The sequence below is a fragment of the Callospermophilus lateralis genome, chromosome 19 (genome assembly GCF_048772815.1).
Source record: "Callospermophilus lateralis isolate mCalLat2 chromosome 19, mCalLat2.hap1, whole genome shotgun sequence".
In the NCBI taxonomy this organism is placed as follows: Eukaryota; Metazoa; Chordata; class Mammalia; order Rodentia; family Sciuridae; genus Callospermophilus; species Callospermophilus lateralis.
In genome coordinates, this window is record NC_135323.1 from 27,119,376 (window position 1) to 27,143,963 (window position 24,588).

Below are 24,588 nucleotides of genomic sequence, written 5' to 3' on the forward strand. Positions count from 1 at the left end.
GAGGGACCTGGGGCCCTGAGGAGGCCTGAGCTGCGCTCCCCCACTCCCAACCCACAAAGGGATTGGACTCCAGAGGAGTGACCCAGGGGCAGGGCAGGTCCTCCAGGGACACCCCCCCCCCCCCGAAACCCACCTGGAACGTGCGTGCCTGCCTGCCTGCCTGCGCCCTGGCTCATCCACCCCTCTTTGGAAGAAGACGAGAAACACCAGCCCAGGGCAGTCTATGCTGAGCACCATGCCCACAGCTTCCAACCCCAGAGTCCTGGTGCCCTGTGCTGTTGCGGGAGGACCTAGGATTTCTTTTACAAGCAGCTACTATTAAAACAAACACACACACACACACACACACATGCCCTAAGCATTTTCTTTTTTCCATCTTGGGAAAGCTGTTTACCTACCAAAAAGCTACCACCAGGCCTGGAAGGTTTGCCAGTTGAGGAAATTACATTTTTAGGAAGGGGAAAAAAAGGGGCCGGGGAGACTGGCATCATTCGGTGGCGCGCTCGCCTGGCATGCGTGTGGCCCGGGTTCGATCCTCAGCACCACGTATAAACAAAGATGTTGTTGTGTCCGCCGATAACTAAAAAATAAATATTAAAAAAAATTCTCTCTCTCTCTCTCTCTCTTAAAAAAAAAAGATCTCATTGTAAGAAATTTATTGAAAAAAAAAAATAAAATAACTTCACTAGCCCTGTACCTTATATGACAGTGCACTCTCCTAAACCTGGATGGTGCCTCCCAAATCTAAAACTGCTAATTTCACAAGCAGCTTAAAAAACAAAACAAAACAAAACAAAAAAACTCAAAAAAGTAAAGACAAGCATTAAATATTACGTAAGGTTTTCTTTTATTTAAAAGATCATTCACAAAATACCATATCCATAGATTTACTTTCTGTCATATAGCTGAATGTGTTAAGTGTTTGGAATTCCACTCTTTTCTTACATTTAAAAGTCTACTGGACTGCCCGGAGGGTTAATGAGTTTGCTTTGTTCTTTATCTTTTCCACACTGAGGATGTAAGTAGGTCATCTGAGAGCATCAGGTTGGTACAACCGCACAATGCATGTCTTTCTTAAGGTAAGTACTGTGTTACACAAATGGTTCTTATCTCAGAAGCGGAGAGGATGACAGGCGGAAGGTAGGAGAGAGAGTTCTGTAAATTGCTGAGACCTGGTCATGGGTACAAGGAGCCAGGATGACAGCTAGCCAGGAACTGCCACCAAAGCACACCATGTGTGCAGGCCGGGCTGCCCCTCGGCCCCCAGCAGTCTTGGCCTCTCTTCCCTAGGGCTCGAGGAGCTAACCAGTGTCCCACCTGCTCACACAGTGGTGTTCAAGCATAAATGCCACACCCCCAGGGGAGGGCTGAACACTGTACCCAGGAGCAACAGACTGTCCCACAGATGAGAACACACCCAGACATGTGCAGCCAATCAAAGGCGCGGCGGCTCTTCACAGCTCTGCATGTAAGACTTTCAATTCATCAAGTGAAACAGTCAAGTGCCGGCCGGGCTCTAGGCCCACTTTCATGGCGAATTCATGGGGGAGTGGGAAGCAGCCTCTGTGTTGCTTGTGCTGGGGAACAGAGACACGAGGGGATGCACAGCAGATGACAGGGGGACAGGAGGAGCTGCGTTGGCCTGGCCGCGCTGGCCAGCACCACCCCTCAGCCCCATGGCGCCCCCGCCTGGAGGGAGCAGTGCAGCCGAGCTGTCAACGCTACACCCAGTAGAGCCCAGAGCCTCAAGCACCTGGGAGTGGAGGGAGGACACTGGACACTCCTGGAAGAGCGGCAGCAGAACCCGGGAGCACAGCACTACCGGTCACCGTGCGCCTGCCCGACACCCGCTATTCCTCCCTCCAAGGCTTCTGGAGATGAGCCCATTTGGCCCGGACAGTCCCCCAGGGGGGTGCTGTCAGGGACCCCTCTAAATAGCAGCAGGAAGCAACCTTCAGGGATCGACAGGTGTTTTTCCTTGTTTTAAAACAAGGGTCAATTTTGTCTGCTGATCACAGATCGATACAAACTGAGATGCGGCTGGTGGAGCTGCTGCATCTCGGCTGCTTCTGGAAGCCACAGCAACAGAACTCAGCATGCAGGGCAGGAGAAGCACTGAGAAAAACCAAGGGAACGCCTGGAGTCTGGCCAGTGCCAAAGTAAAACGAGGAAGTGAGGGGACAGCAGAGCAGCCCCTTGGCCGAGGCTCCCACACGGCACTGCGTCACCCCGCAGACCCCACGTGCTGTACAGAGAACAAGGAGCAAGGGGGGAGGACAGAGGAGGACGAGGAGGAAAGGACGGGGAGAAGAAGCACCTAACAGGCACTAGAGACAGAGCGAAGCCAAGAATGTACTAAAAACCACTTGTTAACAGCTGACATGCAGTCACAAGCTCTGTGTTTCCGTTGTAAGAAAGGAGGACAATGTCAGGCGCAGGAATGGTGACTGCAGGGCGGCCGGTCCAGGGCCACCAGGCTGTGGTCTTGCTCTAACTCCCCCACACCCCCATTCCCTCCCAACCGTGAGCTCATTCTTGCTCCTTGTGAACGACTTCCTCTCTGGGCCTGGCTCCCCCGAAGATGGCAGAGTTAGGATTGGCTACTTGATTGAGGGGTGTTGCCACTGTCCGAGGTTTGAGCTGGAGTCGCGGTCTCTGTGCTCTTTCCTCTGGGGGAGAGAAAAGGTGGTTTATGCAGAATGGGCTCCATCCCACCTCCGGGTGCGTGCTCAGCCACCCAGCCCATCTCCTAAAATACAGAACTGAATTCTGTCGCCAGACAGTGTACTGGAGGCAAACACACTATTTAGGACAAAAGGGTGACCCAGGCAACAACTGTGTGAAGCTGGAGGACAAATTTATGTGGGACAGTCGGTGTGCATGCAGACGGCTCGTCGTACCTTCTGTTGGTTCTCTGAAGTCCATGTTGGATCCGCGGAGGGGAGGGCCATCTCTGAAGCGGCTTCCCATCGGAGGGCCAGCTCGCCGGTCACCGGGGCGACTGCCTCCCCTGCTTCCTAAGAAGTCATCCCTGAAGCCTGAGGAGAGACAGGACACGAGTGACGTCACACTGCTGCCTCGAGGGCAGGTGTACAGTGCGCGAACAGACTCTGAGTTAATGTCTGATTCATTGGTTTGTCCAGTATTTGAAGATTTTCCAAAATAAAGAATACTGAAAACAAGTACAAATGACAAGTTAAGAGACTTAAAATAAAACAAGACCCAGACTCACAGAGGAGAATAAAATGAGCTCTTTAAATTCTCAGTCTGAAAGAAAAGTAGAAAAATAGCATGAGACTACAGCAGGTCTTGGTCTGGTTTCTAGTTATTTAAAGACAAACCCAAAATTTAAAAGCTAAATGCTTTAGGACACAAAAATCATAGGGAAAAGCTATACGAAGACAAAAATACCAAGTCTCTGGGTGATCCGTCCCATTTCCCTATTTCTGCTACAATAGGGCGTGGACTGTTCTAGAAGGAAAGCACCTGTGTGGTAGTAAGGAAAGGCCATCCGAGGAGGCTCCTCACTCCGAGGGGTGCTTGTCAGTACCCTCCCTTCATACCTGCCTGAGTGAGTGGGGAATTCCACTCACCCTCAGATGGACTGCAGCTCAGTGTTCTAAGGAACTCATTTTTAAGGCCCCCGGGGACCCAGGCATATTCTACATACGAACAATTCTCCCTATCCAGATTAATTTGCTAGAATTTTTGTCTATCCCCAAATCAAACTGGCAGCACTTGGAGGGCATGGTGATGCATGCCTGTGATCCCATCGACTGGGGAGGTTGAAGCAGGAGAACTACAAGTTTAAAACCAGCCTCAGCAATTTGGTGAGACCCTGTTTCAAAATAAAGAATAAAGTGGAAGTGGTGATCTCAAGGTTTAAAACAGCCCCAAGCAGTGCAGCACTGCCTAGTGTCCCAGGGGCAGGGAGGCCACGACGGGCTTCAGACAGGCCATTCAAGTTTGGGTACCACAGGTGTGACAGAGCTCTGGTGCGATGAGTGCAGCAATGCTACATGGTCGAGTGCTCTGAACACAGCACACAGAGACAAGGCTGGGCACTGCCTAGGACGCAGGGACCGAGGCTCAGGGGACCCAACCCTGCACTTATGGAAGGAGCCCTGGTTGGGTCCTGGCTGTTTCAGTGACCTGGTGGCTTATAGAACACAGCCATCTTAACCAACAAGACCCAACCATCTGCACAGTCCAGCCTTTCTGTTCTTTAAGGGTGGCATGGATTTTGGAAATAGATTTGAGTTATCTAAAATCCAGTTCAGAGACTGAGTTGCACAACATGAATTTTAACGAAATGTGTGATGAACACAATTCTAAATAGATTTGAAACAGGATCAGGAACAGGGCTGTGGAGAAAACACACTTGGATGCTTATAGTCAAGCGTTCAGGTCTTTATGAAGTTCGTAGGACCATATTATCTGATTAAGCTTTCTCGGAGGCCTGGAGGTGGCACAGAGGCAGAGCAGTTGTCCAGCATGCACAAGGCACTGGGTTCGGATCCCCAGCACTGCAGAAAAACCAAACCAAACCAAAACCCCCAATCCAAGCCTAATCAATATCACATGCTTAACCCCACCCTCCCTCAATTAACCCAACTTTTCCATGTGTGTGTGCAAGTTACACCCTTTTAATATGAAATTAGAAAATGTGTTGCTCTGCCGGGCACGGTGGCGCACACCTGTAATCCCAGTGGCTGAGAGGCTAAGGCAGGAGGATAGCCATTTCAAAGTCAGCCTCAGCAAAAAGCGAGGTGCCAAGCAACTCAGTGAGACCCTGTCTCTAAATAAAATACAAAATAGGGCTGGGAGTGTGGCTCAGTGGTTGGGTGCCCGAGTTCGATCCCCAGTTACCCACCCCCCCACCCCCCCTCGCCAAAAAAAGTGTTGCTTCCAGTGATGGGTTCATACCTACCTCAATGAGGCAAATCAACAGCTACTCTGTCCAGGGGTGTGACAAAGCACAGCAGCGTAACAAAATCAGCATCTACTAATACCAGGCCTCACTTCAAAATCCCATATGAAAATTACACAGGAAGGAAGGCAAGGCTTGGCCCCAGGAAGCATCTTTAATCAAGTATGGTGATGGATTTCTAGGAAAAACACCATCCATGAAAACCTGGAGTGGTCTCCCTAGTTGAGCACGCTGGCTCGTGCTTGGTCCCAGCGGTTGTGTGCCAGTGAGGAGACGCAGGGCCGGGCACATGGGATGCCTGTGCTCTGCACTCCCAGCCCTAAACCTATATTTGCTGTTCTTTTTTGTATTTTTCTGTATTGCTAATTTTCACGTGGCTTTTAGAAAAGTACAAGAGCACATGTCATTTTTTAAAAAAGCATAATTCTATTAGAGTAAAAAAGATCTATTTTGCAAGTAAAATATAAAGCATCAAATTAGCCATGACTCCTTTTAGCGCTCCCGCCGGGTTTTAGATGTCACCACACTTGAGGCTCACAGTGCCAGTGGTGAAGCAGTGCCTCCGACTGCGTCCCTGCCTGGGCATCAGGGCCATGCCAAGCTCACAGGGAAGAGCTAGTCCCCCTGGAGTGCTGGGCCCACGGTGCTGTTTCAGCAGGTCTCGGGGCCACTGACCCTGCGCTGGGCTGGCTCTGAGGAGACTTCTGTTGCGTGCTTCAGTCAGAGACCAGCTTATACATAAAATTACAGACTTACTGGATGATACTGTACTTTTATGAATAAGCTCATTTCTGACTGGCTATACAGGATTTTCAAGAACTATGTTACTCAACAAACATGTCGTTATCTGTTTAGCTCAAGCAGTGCTGGAAATGAGTTTCAAAACTTCCCAGACTCAGACCACAGCTGCCCACAGTCCCTCCCCTGCTTGTGACTATTAAGCTCTATGTAGGTGAGGGGAGGCTGGGGTAGGGGCTGGGGTTCCCATGCTGCACAGCGGGGTGTGCAGAGCGCAGCTCAATTCGTGAGAAAGAAAACAGGCCTGCTCTCCTGTCCACCCTCCGCCACTGTGAATGTTCTCACCACATCTGTGCTGTCCTCCACAATTACAGAACCAGAGGTCGACATGAAGTCAAGTCCCAAGGAGGGAGGTCACCCTTCCACCAGGCAACGCCCTCCTGAGCTCGGCCACCACTGGCTCCCTAGGCAAGTGGGAATGCTTAGGGCAGATGTCCGCAAAAGGGACGGCAGCCCCATGCCCTGTGAGGAAAACACAGACCTCTAGACTCCCTTCCGCCATCTGAAGAGCCACCAGGAACCACAGTTCTGAGGCTTTCTGCCACTTTCCAGAACCTCTAACTATGTTATTTCTAGAAGCAACTGTACTCCTCTTTGTGCCATGCACAAACCCAGCGAGGAGCTTCCCCGGGTCAGTGCCTGAGCAGACGAAGACTGCCAATGGCAGAGACTCAGGGCCGTGCTGACCAGGCACAGGTGGGCATGCGGCAGGGGCACGGGCCTGGCCTGCCTTCCACTTGGGCTCTTAGCTCTGCTCCCAGGGACAGGGAGGCTCACTGCTGTCTGAGTGCCTTTCAGGAAAGTCCTGTCTGTGAAGGGAGCTAGGCCCAGCCACTATGGGGAGCACAGCAGCAGAGGCTGCTGAGAAGGGGAAGCATGAGGCTTTAAATACTGATACCGGAATTGAAGTCATCCCGGGAATCCCAGCCACCTCTAGATTCTCGAGAGCCACCCATTCCTGAGGATACACAAAAAAGATAAAGTTGAGGTCGTTTCATTACCTTGCTGCACAAACATGGAAAACTTATCTGGAAGACGTACAACCCCTGAGCTGGGAGGTGCAATGGAACCACTTAAGAGTCCTGCTGCCAACAGAGAACCCCAGGCTCCCAGGAGCTGCTACTCCTGAGACTTGGCGCTCGGTCTTAAAGCTCACGAGGACCTATCAGCCTAGGAGACAGCGTCCTGCGGTCAGGAGCTGCAACTGCTGGGCACACAGCAAGCATCACGTTCAGTCTCAGAAGAACCAATCACCTCTGTCATCTGGTCCACCTTTCCTGAATCCAAAGCCACCTTTATCTTGTTTTCTGCCTTCTGCAATGTCCACACGAAGTGACCGATCACCCAACAGCTAATGATAAGGGGAAAATAGTGTAAGTATCAGCAAGAAGACAAGTCCCCACTGCTCGCGCGACCCAGGGAACCCAGGGCACCCAGGGCACTCACTGCGCCGTCGTACGTGAGGGCTTCCTTCAGAGAGTCCACTTCATCGAATTCTACATAGCAGAATCCTGGAAGAGAAAAGAAGCCCCGCCTTCTTCAGGGAATTCTGGACTAGGGATCTGCTATCCCCCCACTGATACCATTTCCCTCCATCACAATGACCAGTTTTGTGGCATCAAGGTGACAGCAGCTAAGCAGACTCTGAAAGAGGGTATTTCATTTCCAAGAAATGGAACCTGGACATTCCTCCATCTCCATTATATCCTGTCAGTTAGAAAATGCCAACCACACTGAAATGGCAGCCATGTCTGTGCAGAGATTCCCGGAATGCTCTAACTACAACGGCAAACCATTCTCAGGTCACCGCAGAGCCATTCAACTTCTGGAAGACTTCATTTAATATACTGTAATTGGGATCAGATTTCATAGATTCAAATTAATACCTAGAGTGCTCTGCAGGAGAGGTTCGAGGTGCCCATTAACTTTCTACTTGGGTATAAAGTTTGTTTCACAATGCCAAAAAATGCATCCCTGGCAACAAAGCTACCTGCCGCTTAAGCCCAAGCACAGGTAACTGACGTGACTCTAATACTGCCTCTCCCTGATGTCTGGAGTGTATATCTGGGCTCAGCACCCCTGGGTCACATGCTCACACTGCACCTGCACACCTTCCCAGAGAACCTTCACCCCGAGTAGGGACGACACTTCCACAGGAAGGCAGAATTTTGAAGGCCGAGCCTAGGTTTCTCCCTTTGTGGCCTGTGTCAAGAGCATCCTGCCCACACTCAAAGGCTCCCCCGATTTCTCTCCCCTGAGTGGATTCAATACAGAAAGCAATGGAGGAAACCACACCCAGCTCACAGAGGCCATGACAATATTCTAAGACAAACTCCAGGACCCATGCCACACAGAGTGCGGCTGGGTCCACGCACAGTTTTTACCCCAGTCTGAATAACTATCATGTCTCAGTGGGTAAGCTGGGTGGGACTTTTTTTTCCAAGCTCAACTGACAGTTTGATCATATGCTACTCGTGGCTTCCCAAGACTACTCTGACCGATGAGCCCTTTGCTCTTCCTATCCTGCTCCTGATCATAAGTCACACTGCACTTTCCATGATGCACAGTGTGGGCCCAATGTCCTCATACCTGGCACTATGCATTTAGGCTGGGCACACTTCCCTCCAGGAAACCTGGAGAGGCAGGACACATCTACACAAACACCTCAGGGAGCCGGTCTGCAGACATTGATTTCATCTGAAACCAGCAGCCCTCCCCAGACAAGTGCTTGGACTACCTGCGTACACTGCCAGCCCCACATTACCTTGAGGGTTTTATAACTGGATTATAGGAAAACGGCCAAGAAACTGAGAGTTAGTCTCCATGAAAAATGTGTTCAAAATCCTCAGATTCAGCTCCCCAGTTCTTTCCTGGGCAGAGATGGGCCTGCTCTCCCGTCAGACAGACCCATCTGGGAGTGAGCCACATACTTCTACAAACTGGATCAAGTGGAAAACAGGTTTTCCACAGTGCAACTGAAGACTGTGAATTCAAAAGCGATGCTCCCTTCAGCTCCCTGGACCAGGCGAGTGGGGTGTTCTGGTTCACTAACACATCTTCACTGACCACCCTCATTGATAAATAATAAAGACCTCCCAAACTCACCTTTAAATTTGTCTGTGTCTTTGTCTCTGACTAGCCGTACACTCCTTATGCTGAGATCCTTGAAGATAGCATCTATGTCGCCCTGAACTGTATTAAAAGGTAGATTTCCTACATAGGCTGTGTAGGGGGGCTCTGTGGGCAGCTCCTTCTGGCTACGGGAACCATGGCCACCAGAACTGCCGCGGGACCTAGGAGGAGAAACAGACAGGATGAGTCTGCCATGGGCCTGTCCCCAAGGAGCAGGCCAGGCCGCCTTCCACTCAGCTAAGCCATGTGCCAGCAGCCTAGACCAACACTCCACTCTTTTTTTTTTTTTTTAATATTTATTTTATTAGGTGTAGATGGACACAACACAATGCCTTTATTTTTACGTGGTGCTGAGGATCGAACCCGGGTCCCGCCCATGCTAGGCGAGCGCTCTACCACTGAGCCACAATCCCAGCCCCCCAACACTCCACTCTAACATGCAATGAGAATCGAACATTTTAGAGAATACTGTAAATAGAACTTATCAAAAAGGTGCCTGAGGACAGAAACATGGAATACAAATAAATGTGCACTTCTGGATAAGCAGATCCAAACAGTGCATCTTCATAAAACAAGAAGCTCTCCCCCAGTCCCTTGCAATCTGCATCTACAAAATGTTCACATCCTAACATCTGCACCAATGCCCTTCTTCCCGTGACAGCACTAGGAAATACAGAAGCCAACTGTCCAGAGCGAACACTGTGTATCTGGAGAAAGGACTACTGAAGCTGAGGGGCAACACTGAGGACATGCTATTTCTCTCCACAGCCCGGTGCTGAGTGGCCAGGGCTATACCGTGTTCCACGCCTACTTCTCCAGGTCCTCAAATAACGGTGTTCTGCCAACCCAGTGAACCTCGGCTGGCCCTCAGTAAGTCGCCGATTCTGCAGTGTGCTGGTTGAAACCCCAATTCCTGACACTAGTCTTACCACCTGAGGAGTTGGTCCTTCAACTTCTCAGTTTTATTTGCAAAATTTGTTTCTTAAGATTAACACAGACCTTGAGTGGTCAATGACAAATACATGATGCTTCACATGCTCCCTGGCAGTGCACACGTGTACAGCAGCGATCACCATTATCACTACTGACTGCGACCCTGCTTGTTATGTGTAATTAAAAAATGAGGTCATTATACATTGTCCAAATCCACAGAAGGTACAAAGCCAAAGTGAGCCCTCGTGTCAACTGTGGGACTTTGGTGATAAGGACACACACTCACAGAAAATGCTCCCATCATGGCAAGATGTGGTGGCAGTGGGGAACTGTGCTCTAGGGGTAGGGGCACAGAGGAACTCCATTTTCTGTGAACCTAAAAGTGCTCTAGAGATAAAGTCTATTTGAATAAACAGAAACTTTTCACATTGAAGAACATCAGGTAGTAAACTCGTAAGAAACCACAATTAGAAACCCCGACCCTAACCACTAAAACAGCAACCAATCGGGGAGGGCTCCTCGGGGACACCAAACAGTAAAATGGCTTGGGGAGAACAAGACACTCACATGACCTCCAACCACAAGCCCATACAGTGCTACTAATTTGAGGGTTGGGGGGTCCTTCTCAAATGGAAGCATCAGTCACATCAGTCATCACCACAATTGAGTATCATCACTGGTGAGATAAACATCACTTGCTCCGTATTTTGGCACAGATCTTCAAATGTGTCATAACAAAGGATAAAAAAGGCAGAGGGCTGAATGACACATGACAGCTACTTCTATGTGTGGGCTTTGGGTCCTGATACACAGAGCTATGAATGAAAGCAGGCAGAGAACTTGCATGAGGTATGCTCCGATGTTAGGTTGTTAGGAGTGATAATGGCGCTGCCTCCGGGCAGTGTCCCTGCTTGAGAGAGGCTCAGTGGCCAGCAGGCAAGTGTCAAGACAGCCAGAGTCCACTTTCACAAGTGTGCATGCCTCACGTGCTCTAATGAGGCTCCAGTGGCGAGATGCCAGCTGATGACCCCTGCCAATGTCCACTCTATCACTTTCTCAGCCTTACTACAGACTCAAAAGCATTCAAAACTTGGGAAACTCCAGAGGGGGAAATTAAAAGATTTTTTGGGGCAGGGGTTGGAACTCAGTAGTAGAGCACTTGCCTAGCACGGGTGAGACTCGGGAATGTTTCACAGCACATCTTAAAATTAAAAAAAAAAAATTTTTTTCAAGAGACATTTAGAACAAGAAGGAGTTCCTTCCCAACAGAAGATCAATACCAGTCTTGGAAAGCAACTTTATCTTTTATCCACATGCTGCTAGAAATACCAGGAAGGAAATTCTACATCTTTAACAAGATAAAGTCAAGATATCTCCAGCCTATCCTGGTGGTGCACACTTGTAAGCCAAGCAACTCAGGAGGCTGAGGCAGGAGGAGTGCAAGTTCAAGGTCAGCCTCAGCAACTTAGCAAGGTCCTAAGTTTAATTCCCAATGCTACCAAAGAACAAAACAGAACTGGACAATGACTATAAGACAAGGCACAAACATCTGAAATATGGTTCCAGTGGAGGATGAGTACTAATAAAAACACTTTTGAGTTTATTTATTTAACACTTATTAAATATCCAAAAAGAAAATATTCTCTTGGACTTAAGCAGCTCACAACTGATTAGCACATAAAAAACATTTATAACCACACAGGTACTCACACAGGCATGTTTGTGTGTACGCAGAAGTCACCCCTTAATTGTGGGGGTTATGTTCCAGGAGTGCCTGTGGATGCCTGAAAAAGGTTAGAACAAAATCCAATACACACACCTTCCTCCCGCATACCCCTATGATACAGCCCAACTTGTAGGTGAGGCACCCCGAGATTATCCCCCACCACTAGGCCAACTGTAACAACATACCACAATAAAGCCACGTCAATGTGGTATTTCTCTCCACTGTGTTCCTGCACTGCTGCTTGTTTTTCCTGGGGATGTGAGCTGGTACACTGTCTATGTGGGGAGGTGACACAGGCACCAAGAAACAGTGGTGGACTGCTGACCTTGTGACGACATGTCAGGAGGATGGTATAACCATGATGCTGTGGTGTGGGCGACGTGTGCAGCAGCTGTGCTGGGCGGGGGATGACTCATGTCCAGGGCAGCATCTCAGAACAGCTCGCAATTTAAAGCACCATGTATTTCTGAAATTTCTGATTTAATATTTTTAGACTATAACAAATTGTGGGAAGCAAAACTTCAGGTGAAGGGGTGCTCCTGGATATAGATATGCAAAAGGCGAAAGGCTACAAAGGTTTAAGGACTGTAGAAATGATAAAATCGCTATGGGGCAGAGGGGCTGGGGCCCACAGGAACCACTCCAGGGGCATCTCAGCAGTGCCTAGTGTCTGGGAGAGATGGAAACCTGGCGCAGGGAGGCCTGCTGGAGGGCACATGAAACGTTCGCAGTGAGACCCTCGGAGGGTGGACATAGGCCGGGAAGGCCAGGTCAGACTTGACCACTGCCTGGGTGAAGAATGCCACCAGAACAATGGCGGCACCCACACACAGACAGCAGGACATCTCGAAGCTCCTAACTGGTGACGTGACTCTCTGGAGCACATAGACCAGGCCACCACCACCACAATCAAGTCACCCTAGCTCATCAAACTGCCAGTGGCAGTCCCAATTGTCACCTGCTTGATACAGCCAGCTCCCCAGGGCATCAGTCAGGCCCAGCTCTCATCTGTGAGAGGCCAGGGCCTCGGGGTTGGCACCGCCTGGGCAGGGTTTACCCTTGCTGACCATGAAGCACTTGCCCTGTGCCAGCACTCTAGACAGACGAGGCCAGCAGACCCCACAAAGCAAGGTGAGCACGACGGGAGGCCAGGAAACTCAGAGTTGCCTCAGACCCAAGACTCAAGTTGGCAGGGAGGGGATGTGACCTAGACAAATAAGTAGTGTCACGTAAAAGTGCACAGTGAGTCCTTAGGGTACAACAGCCTCACTTGGCACACTGTGGGCTCTGGGTAGGGTCTCCACCAAATCACTTCTATGCCTCAGTTTTCTTGTCTGTTATTTTCTGAATACTTCAAATCTTAATTTTATAAAGTTTAACTGACCATAAATTACATCATAAATACTGTGTGCTACATAAAAGCCAATAACAATTCTAAAGCATTCACAGGCAGCCTGAACATGCTTGCGGCTCCACAGTCTGAGCAGAGGCCTGTAGAGGGGCAGGGCAAATAGAAAACACCAGTAAGGTACAGGTCCCAGCCAAACCCACACTGCCCTGTTCAGAACCCATGCCCAGGCTCTACCTGCTGCCACAGGCACTGTGATCATTGCTGTTTCTTTCTTTTTTTCCTTTTCCTTTGTTTTTGGTACTGGGGACTGAACCTTGGGGGACTTAACCAATAAGCCACATTCCTAGCCCTTCCCCCACTTTTTTTTTTTTTTTTTTTTTGCTGAAGTTGGCTTCAAACTTGCCATCCTCCTACTTCAGTCACCTTGACTGCTGGGATTACAGTATGCGACAAGGTGCCCTGCTCACTGCTGTTTCTTATGTCCCCTGGGGACAGTTTATTGATCAATGATACAATGTTAGTAGCAAGTTATACCCTCAGTAACTCAGGAAATCCAACCTTCAGCCATCCAAACTCACATCGACCAAAATGGCTATGAAGGGGAGAGTAGACGGTACACCAGCCCACACCCAAGTGCAGTTCCTGCCGAGGGAGCCGACTGCATGGGCCAGGCATCTGCACAGGAGAAACCACACCCCCACAAAGGACTGCAGAGTGCAGGTTACAGCAGTGGGCACAGGAGCTCCAGGGTGGAGGAGATGGAGTTGGAACACACGGGCACCAAACAGCAGCAGGCACCTGGACGCACACCCACAACAGAGTGGAGGGCACCAGATGTAAAGGGAAAAGGAGATCAGAGGGAGGCAGCTACGGGAGACCAGTGAGAAAAGAGCAGAGGCTGTGGGGCCAGCGCTGGGCCCAGCAAGCAGATGAAGTGGAAAATCAGGTGCACCAACTTCCACACCACAATACAGTGAGAACAGAAGGGTCCCGCCAAGTTACTTCTGGGAAAGCACTTTATAAAGCTTTCTAGGTGCCCTGTAACCCGCACAGAATTTCAGCCCTGCTGCCCCACCGCCCCCCGCCCCTGTGCTGGGGACTGGACCCTGGGGCACTCTATCACTGAGTTATATCCCCAGACCCTTCTATTTTGAGACAGTCTCACTAAATTGTTGAGGCTGGCCTTGAACTTGTATCCTCCTGCCTCAGCCTGAGTCACTGAGATGACAGATGTGCACCACCATACCTTGCTGTCACTCTCAAACACTAAAATGAAAATGCCAAGAGACCAGATGGGAGAAGAGTCACCACCTCTGTGTATCTGGAAAAGGACAGCTCGCCTGCTACACCTACAAGCGGTCAGTGAGAGCTTCACTAGGGCTTACCCTCTGGTCTTCCATGGCCAGAGCTCAGAGTGGAAGTCTGGCAGGGGGCACGATGCTGGAGCCGACATGCACTCAGTCAGACTGCACTCACTCATTATTGGTGATGCTGGGAACTGAACCAGGGGCGCTGGGCCTCTGAGCTGCACTGATTTTAAATTTCATTTCAGTCTTACTGTTTCCCAGGCTGGCCTCCTACCTCAGCCTCGCAAGTCACTGGGATAAGAGTGCATCACCGAGCCCAGGGGCAAGACTGCCTTTGTAAGAGCAAAACTCAAGCAAGCAACAAACCTCAGTATAGGCTTTAAAAAGGTAAGAGAGAGAGAGAGGAAAGGAGGAAGGAAGAAGAAAAGCAGACAACAGTCAAAACGTGTGACTGCTGGGTTTTGGACAATTAAAAAACAAGGCCAAACTCCTACCAGTTAAACCCTCATTATACAGCAAACAACTTATTCTACATACTATTACCATTTACTTTAGTATGGCACACTGGTCTCATCATCAAAATAATACTGATAATTATTATTAACTAAAATTTAATTCATTCAGATATCCTTAATTTTTATCTATTTTTTTTCCCCCTTTTCCAATTCCATCCAGAATAGTCTTTGGTCCTTATACTCCAGAACTTTGCTCTTTGGAACTCAGTGAATGTAATCTCAATAACCCAACCGCATCTATAAGATGCACAAAGCTGTGGGGGAAACCAAGCAGTCTAACCAGCAGAACGTTGCCGCTCCCCACAGACAGGAACTGTGGGGCTCACTGCTGCCTCCAGTGCCTTACCGTGATGAGTTCTTTCCAGGAAAGGAATAAAAGGTCAGAGAACTACAAGCTACTTCAGGATTGAAAATTACTTCAGTCCCTCACGGGTATTCTCATTTGGAAGAAAAAAATAAAACACAGAAGAGGGTTACGCGCACTTACACTACATTGCCAATTGGTAATTTAAATCCATGTTTCTCAAAAAATTTTGACACCAACATCATGACTTAACGAATGCATGTGTATATAAATGTATCTATTTTAACTAAACAAAACCAAAAGTAATGTCTAATAATCCTAACTTTTATTATAAAGCACTATATTTTCTAATCTATTTCATTAACAAACAAAACCAAATGACCCACTCAATCACCTTATGTACAGGACACAAAGCAGTTTGAAGGCCTTGATCTGGATGGACAGTGAACACAGGAGACTTCTGATTTGAGAGGTGGAGGTCCTATCCTAAGCAACTTAGCAAGACCCTGTCTCAAAATAAAAATTAAAAAAAAAGGGCTGGGGATGTGGCTAATGGCTAAGAGCTCCTAGGTTCAATCCTAAGTACCCCCCAAAAGGTAAGTGTAGCTAGGTACAGTGGTGCATACTTGTAATCCCAGCAGCTCAGGAGGCTGAAGCAGGGGGACCACAAATTCAAGGCCAGTCTCAACAACTTAGCAAGAGGCCTGTCTCAATGCAAAAAATAAGGGCTGGAAATGTATCATGGTAGAGTGACTCTAGGTTCAATCCTCAGTACTGGAGAAAAAACACACTAGGTAATGGCCATGGCGGGGGGTGGGGGGTTTCCATATGCTAGTAGTTTCTACCTTTGTTTATATATGAAAATGTTCAATTATTTTACATGTTAGGAAAATAATCAACTAAAAACTTTCAGCCTAATCCAGATCTCACTAATGTCCCTCTATTTAATGCAAGTAAAAATTCTCTCTCACTGGCTTTATTTTGGCAGTGCTGGCAACTGAACCCAGGGACTTGCACAGGCTAACCATGCATTCTACTGCTGAGCATCACCCTCAAGCCAACTAGCAATTCTATTTGCAGTCTCTAAAAAAGCATTGAGATGTAATTCTTTTGCTCTAAAATCTGCCTCCATAGCAATGGTTTTCTTTTTAAATACTTAAAAAAAATATTTTGTGTTATACATGAACACATTAATATCTTTGTTTATTTTTATGTGGTGCTGAGAATGGATCCCAGTGCCTCATACATGCAAGGCAAGCGCTCTGCCACCGAGCCACAACCACAGCCCTGGTTTTCTTATACTTACAGCCAGACTCTAAAATTTGCTAGATGTTAAAAACTGCTAAAACTTCAGTTTTTTTTTTTTTTTGTTTTTGGATGGGGGGATTGAAACCCGGGGTGCTTAACCACTGAGTCACATAGCACCTTGCTAAGTCACTGAGGCTGGCTTTTAACTTACCATCCTCCTGCCTCAGTCTCCCAAGCCGCTGGGATTACAGCTTTGTGCCACAGAGCCAGTTTAAGAAGATTTCTCAGTTAAAAGGTTGTTTTCTACTAAGCTGCTGAGCCTTTCCTTGCTGGATGACCTTTCCAGACCCATGCCATGCTACAGGCTCTGGTTTTCTAATGTCTTAAGATGCTTCCCACACTGGGCATGCATGGCCATTAGAATTTGGGCAGATTTCTTGAAAATAGTCTGTAACTTTCAGGAAAAATAACACTATTTGTTGCTGAAGACAAAATTCAAGCTTTCAAGCAAAAAGTATAATTTTATACTTCCTGTAATTGGCTCCATAGCCTTCCCTGTTCAAAGCCTTTCCTGGGGAACCGAAGAGTGATACTAATTAATAAGCATGTTTTTTGATACTGTATAATAAAATGTGTCAACATTTGGAAGATCTGCAGAACTCAACCAAACTACAGTTTCCAAATCCTAAATGGATGTTACAAAAGCACACACACATTGCCTCTCTATTCAAAGCACAAGACAGAAGGATAGATTTTTGTGTAACAGTATGAAAAGTTTATTGAGGTTTCAGATTTCACACTGCAACAAACTTCACAAAAACCAGCACTTGAGTTTTGGTGTAATATCAAATAGGAATATCAAAAGGTATTACAATACTCCCACCTTTCGCAACTCCATCTGTTTGAGGTAAGCTATTCATCCTTCTTGTATCAACCCAGGTAACACAAGGATGGAGACAAAAGCAGATGTGAGAAGTCAGCTGTCTCCTCTAGACTAAGTGGGATCATTAAAAGGCACCTAGATGTGACCAGCTCCACATGAATCACAGAACAGATTGCAAAGGGAGACTTTTAGTCTCCATCTATGCTGGTCCTCCTCAACCAGAGGCACCATGTTGTCAAGGGACTATCAGGACAACTCACCTAGAGGTCCTGATGAAGACGGATATTTTTGGATATTTTTAAAAATCATGACATGGAGAAAATTTCTAAAAACCAAGTACAGGCAACTTAATGGAATAAACAGAGGTAATGTGTCCATCTGCAATTAAAAAAAATATATATATATATATATATATATATTTTTTTTTAAAATCAAGCAAGCACTCACTCTGAGGCCACAGAGTGCAAAGGCAGGGAGCGCTGCCCCAGACCCTAAGTGAGCTGGGTGCTGGAGCCTGATCTTGGCCATCTGACACTCATTCAAACACTCTGCTTTGTATGTTCCAAGCTCCTGGGAACACTCCTTGAAATTGTGAAATCTTCCCAGAACAGTAAGGTGAATAATTTCATAACATACGAAGTTTCTAGAAACCACAGAAGCATTTATATGACAATTATTTATAACCACTAAGTATTCATTTATAATACTGAGTTACTCTGGTCATAAAGAAAATGTTTTATGCCTTTAAAAACAGCTTCTCTTACCTGGCTTTAGAAATATTGCCAGGAAAATAAAAGCTCCTTTCAGTCAAGATGACTTTTCTCACTTCTTCTTACCCAAAGAGCAGAGAAACACCATTAAAAAACCGAGAAATCAGCAAGACTCCAGGTTTAGTCACCAGTACCACAAAACAAAGCGAGAAAACCAAGGCTACCAATTGTGTAGCACCTTCGATGCACCAGACTCCACAGCCCCGCACCAAGTCTCCACCTCATGGGGGAAAACAAGCTGGGAGCAGTGCAGGAGTGAGCTCCTGCGAACACGGCCTGCACATGCTACACCAGGGTTTTGCCAGAGTAGACTTGCAGAGTGCTCCTGGTGAAATCCCTATTTCTGGCGGGACTTTTCAGAGATGATAAGGGTTTGCAATGGAGCAATGGGACATGTCCCATTGGAGGCACCATGGAGCAATGGGTGAAGGATGACAGCAAACCCAACAACTTGACATGACAGTAAACAGGAATTAAGAATGAGCCTTTCCACCCTTCCTTCTTGGTCTTTTTAGTTCCCTTCCTTCCAGTCCCATGTCATCTGAGGCCTCCTGTACCACTCTCAGTCAGTTTAATGCACTCTCCTTCCTCTAACATGGCTTTGCGCTTGGCTCTGTCACAGGCCTGCACACAGCTCAGGGGCTTGGTAGTGAACAAAATGGGTGGAATTCAAGTGTTCATGGAAGGGACATCCAGGAGGAGGGAATGACAACACAGACACACAATACACTGAACAAACAAAACAGCTGTGCAAGGTGCCACAGCGGTGCATGCCTGTGATGCAGCCACTCAGGAGGCTGAACCAGGAGTATCTCAAGTTCAAGTCCAGCCTCAGCCACTCAGCGAGACCATGCCTTAAAAAAAAAAAGGGGGGGGGGTGGGTCTGGGTCAGTGGTAGAGCATCCCAGGTTCAGTCCCTATTGCCAACAAAACCCAACAGACCACAAGAATGAAATCCTAATTAGAATAAGGTATGCTCCATATAAGTTTAATGTCACGATACACTCTACTGTCATGTATATCTAAAAAGAACAATTTTTTAAAAATATATCAAATTAAAAAATTATTATAAGAGTAGGGGGGGCTGGGGATGTGGCTCAAGCGGTAGCGCGCTTGCCTGGCATGCGTGCGGCCAGGGTTCGATCCTCAGCACCACAAACAAACAAAGATGTTGTGTCCGCCAAATACCAAAAAATAAATATTAAAATTCTTTCTCTCCCACTCTCTCTTTAAAAAAAAAAAAAAAAAAAAAGAGTAGGGGAAGAGAAAGTTTTGATTTTTTTTAAATTAGTTGTTGATGGGCCTTTATTTCTTTGTGTGTGTATGATACTGCGAATAGAACCCAGTGCCTCACCTATGCTAGGCAAGTGCTCTGCCACTGAGCCCCAGCCCCAGCCCAACTTTTGATTTTTGATAAAAAAAAAAAAAAAAATGCCAATCACTCATTCAACAAACACTTGATAAACATCTCCTATGCTTCAGGCAGGGGACAGAATAGGGGACAAGCCAAGTTTCTATATGCATGGTATACAATAATGTCTAGTAGGTCAAACAGTAAACAAATTATTAAAAAAAAAATAACAGCTGGAGGTAAAGCTCAGTGGCAGAATGCCTGCTTAAAGATCCTGTGTTTGGGCCCCACCCCTCAAACAGGCAGCATCAGTGGAAATAACAATAGTTTTTACATGCTGCTTTCCTTCCCATTTTAAGTCTTAAAATATACTTAGAGACAGAAAGTAAAATAGTGGCTGTGAGAGCCTTGGGGAAAGGGAAGTGGGGAATTACTGTTTATGGGTACAGGGTTTTAGCTTACCAGGTGAAGTCAGAAAGATGGAGGGCGGGGCAGGTGCACTGCATTGTGAATCAATTTAATACTACTGAACTGTACACCTAAAATGTTGAAATGTTAATTTGATGCTTTGTATATTTTACCACAATAAAAAAACTTAGAACTGGGGATGAAGCTCAGTGGTAGAGTGCTTGCCTAGCATGCGCAATCTCTCCCCGGCTTCCCCCCCACAAAAACAAGTACTTAATGGTTAGAGGGCCAAGGGTGTAGCTCAGTGGTAAAGTGCTTACAGAACAAGGAGCATGTACAAGGCCCTGGGTTCAGTGCCCACTGTAGGGGAGGGGTGTCAGATGGCCAAGATCAGGCTCCAGCACCCAGCTCACGTAGGGTTTGGGGGCAGCGCTCCCTGCCTTTGCACGCTGTGGCCTCAGAGTGAGTGTTTGCTTGATTTTTTTTTTTTGAGAATTTTTTAATATTTATTTTTTAGTACTTGGCGGACACAGCATCTTTGTTTTTGTACGTGGTGCTGAGGATGGAACCCGGGCCGCACGCATGCCAGGCGAGCGCACTACCACTTGAGCCACATCCCCAGCCCATTTGCTTGATTTTTTAAAAAATATATTTTTTAGTTGCAGATGGGAACAATACCTTTATTTATTTTTATGTGGTGCTGAAGATTGAACCCACTGCCTCACATGTGCTAGGCACCCTTGCTTGATTTTTGAAAGGGCTTAATGACCCATAATGTCCAATACTTCCATTAAGTTAGCTGTACTTGTTTTTTGTTTTTTTTTTTGAAATTTTCTCTACATAATTTCTAAAAATACCCTTCTTCACCAGGACCTCTAGGTAAATTGTCCTGATAGTCCCTCAACTTAAAAGGCTAGAATTCAGTGGGCATGGTGGGGCATGCCTGAAATCCCAGTGTCTCAGGAGGCTGAGACAGGAGGATTGGGAGTTCAAAACCAGCCTCAGAAAAAAGGAGGCGCTAAGCAACTCAGTGAGACTCTGTCTCTAAATAAAATACAAAATCAGGCTGGGGTATAGCTCAGTGGTGCCCCTGAGTTCAATCCCCAGTACCAAAAGGCTAGAATTCTAGCTCCCTAACTGAAACCTCAAAGAAATACTTTTTTTGGAGACAGAGACAAGGTTTTACTATGTTCACCACATTGGTTTTGAACTCCTAGGTTCCAGCAATCCTCCCACCTCAGTATGAGTATCCGGTGCTGCAGTCTGGCTGGGCACAAAATCACGAGCCACTCAAGCAGGAACAAACTTTATTTTTTGAAATTGCCGCCAATGCTCCCTAAGTGTCCGGGAAGATTTCTGATAGACCCACTCGGCGTTCTCCCCCATCCCAAGAGGCAGGTCCTCCTCCCAAATTCCCTCTTACGGCACTTCCCCAACCAATGGGAACTCTCCAGGAGTCCCATAGCAAGCCGAGGTGGACAACAGGAGTCCAATATCCATATGAATGCAAATCATAATCATATCATCTCAATGGCTTGCTGGCGTCACCTTTCAACCAAAAATGCCATGCATCATACTACTTGGCTGTGGCTCTTAGCAATGCGGGACTATGGGTATGTGCCACCACATTCAACTTCAAGAAAACCTGAATTTGTGCCTTTACCACATTTTAGCAGATACATTCTCATTTCTTGCTACCTCTGGGTTCCAACCTTTGCTTCAGTATTGATGGTGTTCAGTTAAGTGCTCATAAGACTTTGTTGACATTTGGAATGTAAAAAAATCAGTATTTCTCTGTACTTTATCAATGGCAAGTGAAAACTGGAACCTCACAAAGATAATTTAGCAAAGTGCAAAACAATGTCCATTCAAGATCTGATACAATTCACTCTTGATAACTTGACTTTTTTTTTTTTTATTTGCTTGTTGAACAACAATGCTGTCTCTGGTTCTCTCTTTGGCTGCTGAGGACATGTCTTTTGAGGCTTGGGGTAAAAAGCAGTCCTTCAATATCACCTCCCTACAACTGCACTGGCTATCAAACACAACTGCAAAACAAGCTTATTGAGGGCTGGGGTTGTGGCTCAGTGGTAGAGCACTTGCCTGGCATGGATGAAGTACTGGTCAATCCCCAGCATCAGATAAAAATAAAACAAAATAAAGGCACTGTGTCCATCTACAACAAACAAACAAACAACAAGCTTATATGGACCACCTAACTCAAAACCAGGATTTCAGATCATAACTATTCATTGCAAGCCTGCTATTCCTTTTACCTGTGATCTAAGTGATTTAGAGCAGAGATGTATTATTACTCAATCTAAGGTATTTTTGAGCTAAGGTATAGGATAGCTTATACAAGGACCAATACATGACTAGCTTTCCGGTAGGTGATAAACTTCTATCATGCCTAGCACTGTACCACCACGGGACGTTTGTTGGTATGAATATAACTCAAATAACAACTCAGATGACCATTGAAGAATATGTGGTCAACTATGCTGCTACATTTCAGAGAATAACTAGAAGTCCGCTCATGCATAAAATGGGCACACAAACCCAACAACAGGTTTTAAAAACTACTTTTAAGAAACTCAGCCAAGGCCAGGCATGGTGGTGTATGCCTGTAATCCCAGCAATCATGAGGCTGTGGGAGGAAGATCCAAAGTTCCAGGCCAGCCCGGGCAACTCATTGAGGCCCCAAGCCAACTTAACAAAACCCTGTTTCAAAATAAAAAATAAAAAATGACTAGGATATGGCTCAATGGTTGAGCACCTCTGGGTTCAACTCCAGTACCACCCCACCCCCAAAAGAAACTAAGCAAAACTTCCTATGGACTTTTACATCACTATGAAGCCAACTGAACAATTCCAAGGTCAGACACAGCAGATACAGATATAGTAAAGGACTTTCCAGTAGGAAGCTTACAAGATGCATGGCACTTTCTAAAGTGGCTCATTTCAGCTTTAGGAGCACAGGTGGGCAAATAGCTGCCATTTTCACATGGCTGCTGGTATTGGAAATGAAATGCATCTTAATAAAATTTATTTTGATCACTTTCTACTTTGGGTTGTTCAAGTCTCCTCCAACTGTCAAAGTTTGACATGCATTCATCTTGAACACCTCACTGTCACCAAAGAGCTAGCATATTTAACAAAGGCATATTTTAAATAAATAAATCTCTAGGCTCAGTATAATATGACCAGCTAATGTGGTCCCAATTCAACTAAAACCTCCTTGGACCTGCCTTAAATTGAACTACTCTTTTTTTCTTGGAACTTCTGGATGTCTTTTGAAACTAGAAAAAAGACCTCGCTATTAAAATTTCAAGACAACCAAAGTCCAAATTTAATGTCTAGAAAACTACCCCAAAGGCGCTAATTTTACACGTCATCCAACATTTATTTCCTTTTTATTAGCAAATAAAATATTCTTTGAAATGCAGGTGGCTCCACACCTATCCCAGCTTCCATGCTTGAGTGTCACCACACTGGGTTCACTCCTGCACCCAAACAAGCCTTTGTTTGAGCCATTCCCAAACCAAGGTATTAAAAGTGATCATTCTTCACCAAACAAAGATACTTTCTTACAGCAACCTGGGAGACTGGACACCTCAGTAGGTACTATTATGGTGCTATTCTGGGAAAGTAATCCTTTCTGTAAAAGGACACAAAGACCCAAGTGTGTCCTTGACCAACAGCAAGGTGTTTACAGCCTATCTTCTAAATTCTGTATGCGGCAATTTGAAATTAAAAAAACAAAACAAACAGGGTGATTTCCTTGAATTAAACACCATGAGCTTTCTATTCACCAAACATTTTCCCTTCTACGACGGCGCCTCAATTAAATGTAGCCTTCTGCATTGGACCAGAATCGTAACGAGGCTACATGCGACTCTGTCTCCAGGTCAGAACGAAAAAACTAGGGAGAAATAAAAATTTCCACCAAAAAGCACGTGGCAGCTGTCAATACGGCGCTCCGGTCGAGAACCGCAGACACAGACACCGCTGTGATGCACTTGTTTTCATTGGTCTCCCTCCTCGGGCCGCCCGCCGCAAAGCGACCCCCGTGGTGCCCCCGGGGGCATCGCCCCTCTCGCGGCCTCCGACCTCTCCGGGCCTGCTGGCCTCCCCTGCAAGGGTCGAGGCCCCGCCGGCGGGCGGAACGAGCCCGGGAGGGCGGCCGAACCGGGCAGGCCGCGGCCCGCACCCGCGCTGCAGCCGAGCCCCGCGCCCGCCCTCCGGCGGGGGATGGGGCTGCGAGCGGTGCTTGGGCCCGGGCTCAGCGTCGCCGCGGCCGGCAGTGCGGCCTGAGCACCGCTCGCACCAGCGCCGGGGCAGCAGGAGAGCGCTGCCCCGGGAGCAAGACCCCGGCGCCAACCGCCGCGCCCCGGCCCCGAGCGCGCCATTTCCAGGCCCCGGACCTCCGGGCGCTGCTCCAGGCCTCCGCGGGCCCGCTCGGCCGCGGCCTCCCGCCGGCCCAGGCGAGCGCAGCGAGGCCACCGCCCCGGGACCCCCGACGCGGCCCGGCCCCCGCGCCCGGCAACAGCCCGCGCACGCCCGCCTTACCCTCTGCCGCCGCCGAAGCTGCTGTAGGCCCGATCGTCGTAGGTATCGAAGTCCGCCATTTGCCGTCTCCGCTCCGAGAGGAACCAGGGTGAGCGAGGAAGGACCCCGCAATATAACTCCCCCCGCCCCGCCGCCGGGGCTGTCCGCTGCACCGCCTGATCGCAAATCGCACGCACGCACGCGCGCGCGCGCGCACGTACGCCGCGCCGCGCCCGGCCTGGGCCGACGGGCCGCTGCTGACCCGGCGCGCTCTACGGCCCACGTGGTGCGGCGACGCGGGGGCCGCGCGCCCGGACGGCCGCCGCCGCCCATTGTGTGCTGGCCCCGCCGCTGCACGCGCGGCCGCCTCCTGCCCGCGCCACG

General features: G+C 47.8%; 1 protein-coding gene across 2 annotated transcripts; it reads right to left on the reverse strand.

Annotated features, from left to right (window-relative positions):
- Positions 1-830: 830 nt before the first annotated feature.
- On the reverse strand, positions 831-24,364 carry Eif4h (eukaryotic translation initiation factor 4H). Of its 2 annotated transcripts, XM_077106003.1 has the most exons (7): positions 24,226-24,364; positions 8,834-9,021; positions 7,175-7,239; positions 6,983-7,079; positions 6,627-6,686; positions 2,901-3,038; positions 831-2,669 (listed from the first exon to the last, which is right to left on the reverse strand). In XM_077106003.1, the coding sequence occupies exons 1-7, from the start codon at positions 24,282-24,284 to the stop codon at positions 2,530-2,532; spliced, it is 747 nt and encodes a 248-aa protein (XP_076962118.1). In that variant the 5' UTR covers positions 24,285-24,364; the 3' UTR covers positions 831-2,529. The 2 variants fall into 2 exon arrangements, with proteins under 2 accessions (XP_076962118.1, XP_076962117.1); XM_077106002.1 differs by lacking the exon at positions 6,627-6,686 and having other exon boundaries at positions 24,226-24,358.
- Between the last annotated feature and the right edge of the window lie 224 nt (positions 24,365-24,588).

What these genes read in the sequence shown, in the direction of transcription:
- Eif4h (XM_077106003.1), bottom strand. Translation starts at nt 24,284, where the DNA reads ATGGCGGACTTCGATACCTACGACGATCGGGCCTACAGCAGCTTCGGC. An exon ending in AGGTGGACCAGATGACAGAG is followed by an intron (nt 6,687 to 6,982) that starts GTGATTGGTTCT and finishes GTGTATCCTCAG; the next exon opens with GAATGGGTGGCTCTCGAGAA. An exon ending in CCGGGATGACTTCAATTCCG is followed by an intron (nt 3,039 to 6,626) that starts GTATCAGTATTT and finishes GTCTCTCCTCAG; the next exon opens with GCTTCAGGGATGACTTCTTA.